The sequence below is a fragment of the Pseudoliparis swirei genome, chromosome 22, assembly GCF_029220125.1.
Source record: "Pseudoliparis swirei isolate HS2019 ecotype Mariana Trench chromosome 22, NWPU_hadal_v1, whole genome shotgun sequence".
Taxonomy (NCBI): domain Eukaryota; kingdom Metazoa; phylum Chordata; class Actinopteri; order Perciformes; family Liparidae; genus Pseudoliparis; species Pseudoliparis swirei.
Window position 1 is genome coordinate 2317766 of NC_079409.1, and position 8101 is coordinate 2325866.

Below are 8101 nucleotides of genomic sequence, written 5' to 3' on the forward strand. Positions count from 1 at the left end.
AGCTGTTATAAATCTTTTTTTTTACTTGGTCTGAGGAAATATTCAAATTTTATGAGATAGGATTTTAGAGTTTTCTTAAGCTGTAAGCCATAATCAGCAATATTAAAAGAATAAAAGGCTTGCAATATTTCAGTTGATTTGTAATGAATCCAGAATGCATGACATTTTTGTTTTTTTAATTGCATTACAGAAAATAAAGAACTTTATCACAATATTCTAATTTTCTGAGACAGTCCTGTATACAGTATATATATATATTTAAATATATATATACATTTCTCTCTTTCTCTCTCTCTCTATATATATTTATATAAATCAATAAAATACATCAGGCTCTCTGAGTTCCTCTGACTCGATCCCCATGAGAAGGTTCCTCTTGTCCTTTGCGTGTCTCTCACCTGGAGGCCGTGAGACTCCAGAGACTTGTCTGCCCGCTGCGAGGCGTCACGGTGAATCATCACAAACATTAAAGATAAACCAGCCTCAGAGCGGCACTATTGATCTCAGCCGCTTCATTTGTGTTTATCGGGACATCGAGTCTTCAGCTCAGAGTCCATCGTTAAGCACTTCAGTTGACCCTGCCGAGTCACTTCCTGCCGCTCGCCTTTCACATTAAAAGCTTTTATTGTGAAGGAATCTCGTTGTCTTGGAGCAACTGAGACTTTGGAGAAGAGCCAGTGTTTGGTTTGTCCTTTCTGGGCTACCGTCGGAACGTGAGGAGTTTTGGAAACTGTCCTCCCCCCCGATTGGTTCACCCCCCCCGATCACATGACCTCGGAGCGACCGTTCAAAGAAATCTCCTGATCCTCTTTTTCTTGTCCCGTTTCCTAACGCTACGTCTTCGTTACTCGATAAGCGCTCAGAAATAAAAATAACAGGGACAAGAGAAACATTTAGAAAAGAAAAACAAGAAGCTAACCTACGACACTTTTCATTGACAAAGTGCTTCTTAAAGGTACAGTACGCAGCCAGGTTCAGGTGAATTGTTGTTCTTGTTGTGTATTTTTATTCAGTCAAATACAAGACAATATTATTCTATATAATATACAAAACAGAAAGACTGAAAAGGTATAGGTAGAAGCAAAAAATGCTTATATATTCCTATCCTAAATTAATATCAAATAAATCAGAAAATTAAAATAAAATAAAGAAAAACAACAAAGAAAATAAAATAAACAATATATATATATCTTGTTTAAAAAATAAAAAATAAAAATATTTTCTTTTTCTTCTTCTTTGAATTAATAAAGAGGATGTTATACGTCAGTTAGAAGTGATGACGCGGTGTGAAGAGTAATCTTGTTGTCGGGAATGTGCATGTAATTTGATACTGGTGTGTGTGTGTGTGTAAAGGGGGGGAGGGGGGGGGGTGCAGATAACAAACAGCTGGTAGAGACCACTACACCCACAGCCTGCCAGAGGGAGGTGTTGCACAGAAAGGAGGTGCTTTCCAATCGTCCGCCAGGTGACCGCCACCTGGGAGGAGCGTTCACGCAGGGGATTTCTTTCTTACGTCTCGAAATACAATTAACGCTTTCAAATGTTATTCCTGTTCCATCGGGGGAAAGTAAATCAGTGTTTTTGGATGTGAGCGTTGGTGTTTTCCACGTCACATGAACAGCTGGGTGGAGTTCAGGGGAAACATACACACAATTCTCCTTTATTTACAAAAAGGTTATTAATTATAAAGAAGTACGTCTACACGAAGGGCCGAACTTCAAGGATTCTTAAGTTCATACAAAAATATACCCGTGAGAATGGGAATGAGGTGGTATTTACAGGATCTGATCGGTGTGAGAGAATAAATCTGGCTGCACATGTTTTAAAAGGTTTGGAAAAATATCTTTGTACGCCTAAAACACGTAACAAGTGAACCTGTAAGACCAGCAAACGTCATAAAGACATCATCAAAACTATTTAAAGCACCATAAATATATATATATATGTAGGGGTATACAAATTCACGAGGGCCCTTTAAGGAAAGGGGCGTAGCCCTGGTGACGAAGGGGGTTAAAGGGCACCAGGAAGTAGCGAATGACAGAGGTGTTGGAAAGGAAAATAAACAACCACGAGCAAGCAGAAGTCACTCGACTCTTCGTTATTTTCCACGCACCTACATTGGTGACCCTGATTTCTCATGGACGTTTCCGGAGAGAAGATGACGACACATGCAGTTTCGCTGAAACTACCGGAGTTTTGGGAGACGCAAGCATCGGTGTGGTTTGCGCAAACTGAAGCTCAGTTTGCCTTAAAAGACATTACAGCGGACGCCACCAAATACTACTATGTCGTGGCGGCCCTCGGCAGTTCTACAGCGGGCCGAGTGGCGAGCATCCTGGAAAATCCACCGGAGAGGGGCAAATGCGCTCGGTTGAAAGACCGCTGCTGAAGATCTTCGGGCTGTCTGACTCTGAGCGGGCTCGCCGCTTGCTCTCGCTGAACGGCCTCGGCGACAGCAAGCCGTCAGAGCTCATGGACACAATGTTAGCTCTGCTGGGACGGCACAGACCGGACTTTCTGTTTCAAGAACTCTTTCTGCAGCAGCTACCCCTGCCGGTGCGAGCCGCGTTGGCCAACACCGCGATCACCGACTGTCAGGAGTTAGCCGAGGAGGCCGATAAGTTTTTTTTGGCTGGCCAACAGAGCTATACGGCGGCGCTGAGGCCGACTCAACCCACGGCATGGCTGCCGGGAGAGACGGATGTCGTGGCCACAGCGGCAGCAGCGAGCCAACGGCAGAGAGCTACCGGCATGTGCTATTACCATGCTAGGTTTGGGCCGAAGGCTACACGCTGCAGATCTCCGTGCAGCTTCAGCAGGATGAGTAATGCCAGAGCCGGCGCAGCCATGAGCGTCGGGCGGGAAGGCAGGCTGCTGTTCATCAAGGACGACGTTTCCGGGCGGCGCTTTCTCTGCGACACGGGTGCGCAGAGGAGCGTGGTGCCTGCATCGCGGGTGGACATGCTGACCGGCGGGCAGGGCCCCCCCCTGGAAGCAGCTAACGGTACCCCCATACGCACGTTTGGGACGCGGTGCCTGGAGCTGTCCTTTACGGGGCAGCGTTTCAGCTGGGACTTCGTCACTGCCAAGATCGCCGTTCCCCTGCTGGGCGCGGATTTCCTCTGCGCTCATGGATTATTGGTGGACGTAAAGGGCCGCCGCCTGATAAATGCGGTAACATTTAGCTCGTACCCATGTACATTAAGTGGAGCTGGCTCTACGGATTAGCTAGCATGCTAACGGTGGATGAGGAGTTTCTGCAGCTGCTGGCCAAATTCCGGACCTCACGCAGCCCACCTTCTCGTCCTCCACGGTCAGACACGGGTGGAGCATCACCTCTCTACCACTGGCCCGCGGTACATGCCCGGGCCCGGCGCCTGGACCCGCGAAGCTCACCATCGCCAAGGCCGAGTTCAAGAACATGGGCGCCTGGGCATTATTCGCCGCCAACAGTCCGTGGGCTTCACCCTGCATATCGCACCAAAACCTGGGGGCGGGTGGCGCCTGTGGAGATTACCGCCGCTCAATGACGCAACGGTTCCGGATCGGTATCCGGTTCCACATATTCAAGACTTTTCTGCCCACTTGTCGGATCAAGTGGTGTTTTCAGTAGACCTTGTGCGAGGTTACCACCAGGTGCCTGTTCAGCCAGCGGACGTCCCAAGACGGCGGTGATCACTCCGTCGCCTGTTCGAGTTCCTGAGGATGCCTTCGACTCAAGAATGCAGCGCAGACATTCCAGCGCCTGATGGACACGGTGCTGAGGGACCTGCCTTTTCTGTTTGTCTACTTGGACGACATACTGGTTGCCAGTACATCAAGGGCCGAGCACATGTCTCACCTTCGGATACTGTTCGATCGCCTCAGCCAGCATGGGTTGATCATCAACCCGGCTAAATGCCAGTTTGGATTATCCACCATTGACTTTCTGGGGCATCGCATCACAAAGGACGGGGCGATTCCCCTCCCATCAAAGGTGGAGGCAGTCAGTAATTTTGCGCGTCCACTCACAGTGAGGGCCCTGCAGGAGTTTTTAGGCATGGTCAATTTTTACCACCGCTTTATTCCCCGAGCAGCCCAGTTGATGCGGCCCCTGTACGAGGCCCTGAAGGACAAGGCCAGCAAACAGATGGTGGACTGGACCGAAGAACGGGAACGGGCGTTCGTGGACGCTAAAATGGCTCTGGCGGAGGCAACAATGTTGGCACACCCGTCCCCTAAAGCTCCGATTGCCATCACCACGGACGCTTCGGACTACGCGGTGGGTGCCGTGCACAAGCAGTGGGTGAAGGGGGCGTGGCAACCGCTCGCTTTCTTCAGCCGGCAGTTGCGCCCAAATGAGCGGAAGTATAGTACGTTCGACCGAGAACTCCTCGGCCTTTTTCTGGCCATTCGGCATTTCCGGTTCTTGCTGGAGGCTCGGCAGTTCACCGCGTATGTGGACCACAAGCCGCTGACGTTTGCCATGAGGAAGAGCGCCGAACCGTGGTCTGCGCGGCAGCAGCGCCAGCTTGCCTACATATCGGAGTTCACGACAGATCTGCAGCATGTCGCCGGCAAGAAGAACCTGGTCGCAGACTGCCTCTCCAGGGCCGTCACCGGGACTGTCCAGATGGGATTGGACTACAGAAAGATGGCCGAGGAGCAGATTACAGACCCAGGCGTTCGGATTGAGGACGGCAGAGACGGGGCTGCGGCTGGAGGACGTTCCGTTTGGCGAGACCGGCACAACGCTGCTGTGCGACGTCTCCACAGGCCAGCCACGGCCGGTGGTTCCCGACGGCTGGAGGCGACAAGTCTTCCAGACGGTGCATGGGCTGTCACACCCTGGCACGAAGGCGTCACAGAAGTTGGTGGCAGCAAAGTTCGTCTGGCACGGGCTGAAGAAGGATGTACGAGAGTGGGCCAGGACCTGTGTGGTGTGCCAGCGCCAAGGTCCACCGTCACATAAAGGCCCCTTTAGCACAGTTTTCGGTGCGGAAAGGAGGTTTGACCACGTGAATGTGGACTTGGTGGGCCCTTTGCCCCATCCGGGGTTTCACGTACCTCCTCACAATGGTGGACCGAACCACTCGCTGGCCAGAAGCGGTGCCGTTGGCATCGACAACAACGGAGGAAGTGGCTCGGGCTTTCATTTCGACCTGGGTTTCCAGGTTCGGCGCCCCAGTTGATGTATCCTCAGACCGAGGCCCGCAGTTCACATCGGAGCTGTGGAATGCGGTGGCAGGAAGCCTCGGCGTAAAACTCCATCGGACAACGGCCTACCACCCACAGGCTAATGGTTTGTGCGAGCGCTTCCATCGCTCTTTGAAAGCTGCTCTCCGGGCCAGCCTCAAAGACAGGGGTTGGGTGGACAGGCTTCCGTGGGTCATGTTGGGGCTTAGGTCGGCCCCCAAAGAGGATCTACAGGCCTCATCTGCCGAGCTGGTTCATGGACAGCCACTGCGGGTCCCGGGGGAGTTTATCCCCAAAGTCACAGACCCTTGGTCTGCGACCCAGGAGAGAGAAACATTGTGGGAAAAGGCCAGGCTGTTCAAACCGGTGCCCACATCGCAGCACGGCCTGCCGCAGTCACACGTCCCATCCAGCCTCAAGTCAGCGGAGTATGTGTTTGTTCGCCAGGACTGCCACCGGGGAACCTTTCAATCCCCTATATCGGGCCGTTTCGTTCTGGAGACCGGAGACAAAGCCTGCCAGATCGACATGGGCGGCCGCCTGAATACGTGGTAGACCGCCTGAAACCGGCACATTTAGACCTGGACCAGCCGGTAAGGGTGGCTTTACCCCCACAACGGGGGCGACCTCGTGCCCTTGTACCTGCCCACAGCAAGACCCAAGGGGAAGCCTCAACGGAGGTCCTGCCCCCGGCCCCAGAGACACGAAGTCGTGCGGGTCGATTGATCCGGGCCCCGAGACATTGAGCTGTTGGTGGGGGCTAGGTGAATTCTGGGGGGAGGCATGTAGGGGTATACAAATTCACGAGGGCCCTTTAAGGAAAGGGGCGTAGCCCTGGTGACGAAGGGGGTTAAAGGGCACCAGGAAGTAGCTAATGACACAGGTGTTGGAAAGGAAAATAAACAACCACGAGCAAGCAGAATCACTCGACTCTTCGTTATTTTCCACGCACCTACATATATATATATAATACTATGTTTTAATCCGCGTATAATGGTTTATATCTCCGTACAGCGGCTCTACGGAGTCTATTATGGGATGTCTGTGGGTTATTTCCAGGGAGCGACTCCTCTGGTTGTATAGAAGTCTCTGCTTCATGTGTTGAAGCTGCATTCTCTCTCCTGACCACCAGGGGGCGACTCCTCTGGTTGTATAGAAGTCTCTGCTTCATGTGTTAGAGCTGCATTCTCTCTCCTGGCCACCAGGGGGCGACTCCTCTGGTTGTATAGAAGTCTATGCTTCATGTGTTGAAGCTGCATTCTCTCTCCTGGCCACCAGGGGGCAACTCCTCTGGTTGTATAGAAGTCTCTGCTTCATGTGTTAGAGCTGCATTCTCTCTCCTGGCCACCAGGGGGCGACTCCTCTGGTTGTATAGAAGTATCTGCTTCATGTGTTGAAGCTGCATTCTCTCTCCTGGCCACCAGGGGGCGACTCCTCTGGTTGTATAGAAGTCTCTGCTTAATGTGTTAGAGCTGCATTATCTCTCCTGCCCACCAGGGGGTGACTCTGGTTGTATAGAAGTCTCTGGTTAATGTGTTAGAGCTGCATTCTCTCTCCTGCCCACCAGGGGGCGACTCCTCTGGTTGTATAGAAGTCTCTGCTTAATGTGTTAGAGCTGCATTCTCTCTCCTGCCCACCAGGGGGTGACTCTGGTTGTATAGAAGTCTCTGGTTAATGTGTTAGAGCTGCATTCTCTCTCCTGCCCACCAGGGGGTGACTCTGGTTGTATAGAAGTCTCTGGTTAATGTGTTAGAGCTGCATTCTCTCTCCTGCCCACCAGGGGGTGACTCTGGTTGTATAGAAGTCTCTGGTTGATGTGTTAGAGCTGCATTCTCTCTCCTGGCCACCAGGGGGTGACTCTGGTTGTATAGAAGTCTCTGGTTAATGTGTTAGAGCTGCATTCTCTCTCCTGCCCACCAGGGGGTGACTCTGGTTGTATAGAAGTCTATGCTTCATGTGTTGAAGCTGCATTCTCTCTCCTGGCCACCAGGGGGCGACTCCTCTGGTTGTATAGAAGTCTCTGCTTAATGTGTTGGAGCTGCATTCTCTCTCCTGGCCACCAGGGGGCGACTCCTCTGGTTGTATAGAAGTCTCTGCTTCATGTGTTAGAGCTGCATTCTCTCTCCTGGCCACCAGGGGGTGACTCTGGTTGTATAGAAGTCTCTGCTTCATGTGTTGAAGCTGCGTTCTCTCTCCTGGCCACCAGGGGGCGCCTCCTCCTCCGTGTAGACGTACCTGTAGCTCTCCAGCTGCCGGCCGGAGGACACGGTGAGCAGGCTGTCTGTTCGGCGGTTGTAGGCCAGCGGGCCGGGCAGCAGGAAGCCGGGGAGGAACCGGCCGAAGGTGTAGCTGTCCTGCTCGAAGAACATCAGCATGCCGTCCATGGACTGGATGCACAGGGAGTCACCTGAGGGGGCGGAGCCAAGACACTCAGTTACTGTTGCTATGACCAGTGACCTGAGGGGGCGGGGCCAAGACACTCAGAAACAGGAGGTAAACAATACGGAGTAAAAGTACAAAGTGGCTTGTTGCCGAGGAGAATACACAAGTACACAAGGTAAATAACGTAAATAAAACAACAATAATGAGTTAATTTAAGCTTATTCTTTACTATTTTTCTCACTTTTTAGAGACTAAAAAAAACCAATACATTAAATATCAAGAGTTAACAGATTGATAAATAACACAATTAAATCTTAAAGTAACAGTTTGATACAAATCTGGGTCGTTTAAAAACATTGTCGTCTTTTTATGGGATTATTTGGAGGCTGTGTTTCCCGCTGCGGGCCAGGTGTGTGGAGGTGTGAAAGTGGGCGGGGCTTCATAACCTCTCCACCCCACCGTGGTACCTTCAGCTGTTGCCCGTGTGTGTTTCCTGCTCCTCCATTTAGCCCGTGTTCAGTAATTAACCACGACCCTGAACGCC

At 51.5% G+C, this 8101-nt stretch overlaps 1 protein-coding gene across 1 annotated transcript in view; it reads right to left on the reverse strand.

Annotated features, from left to right (window-relative positions):
* Window positions 1-5846: 5846 nt before the first annotated feature.
* Window positions 5847-8101, reverse strand: part of LOC130213197 (protein PTHB1-like) — a 20042-nt gene continuing 17787 nt past the window's right edge. Inside the window, exons 7-8 of the mRNA XM_056444664.1 lie at window positions 7411-7582; window positions 5847-5946 (exon numbers count right to left, since the gene is read on the reverse strand). Coding sequence (XP_056300639.1) covers window positions 5847-5946; window positions 7411-7582 — 272 coding nt within the window. The remainder of the gene's footprint in view (window positions 5947-7410; window positions 7583-8101) is intronic.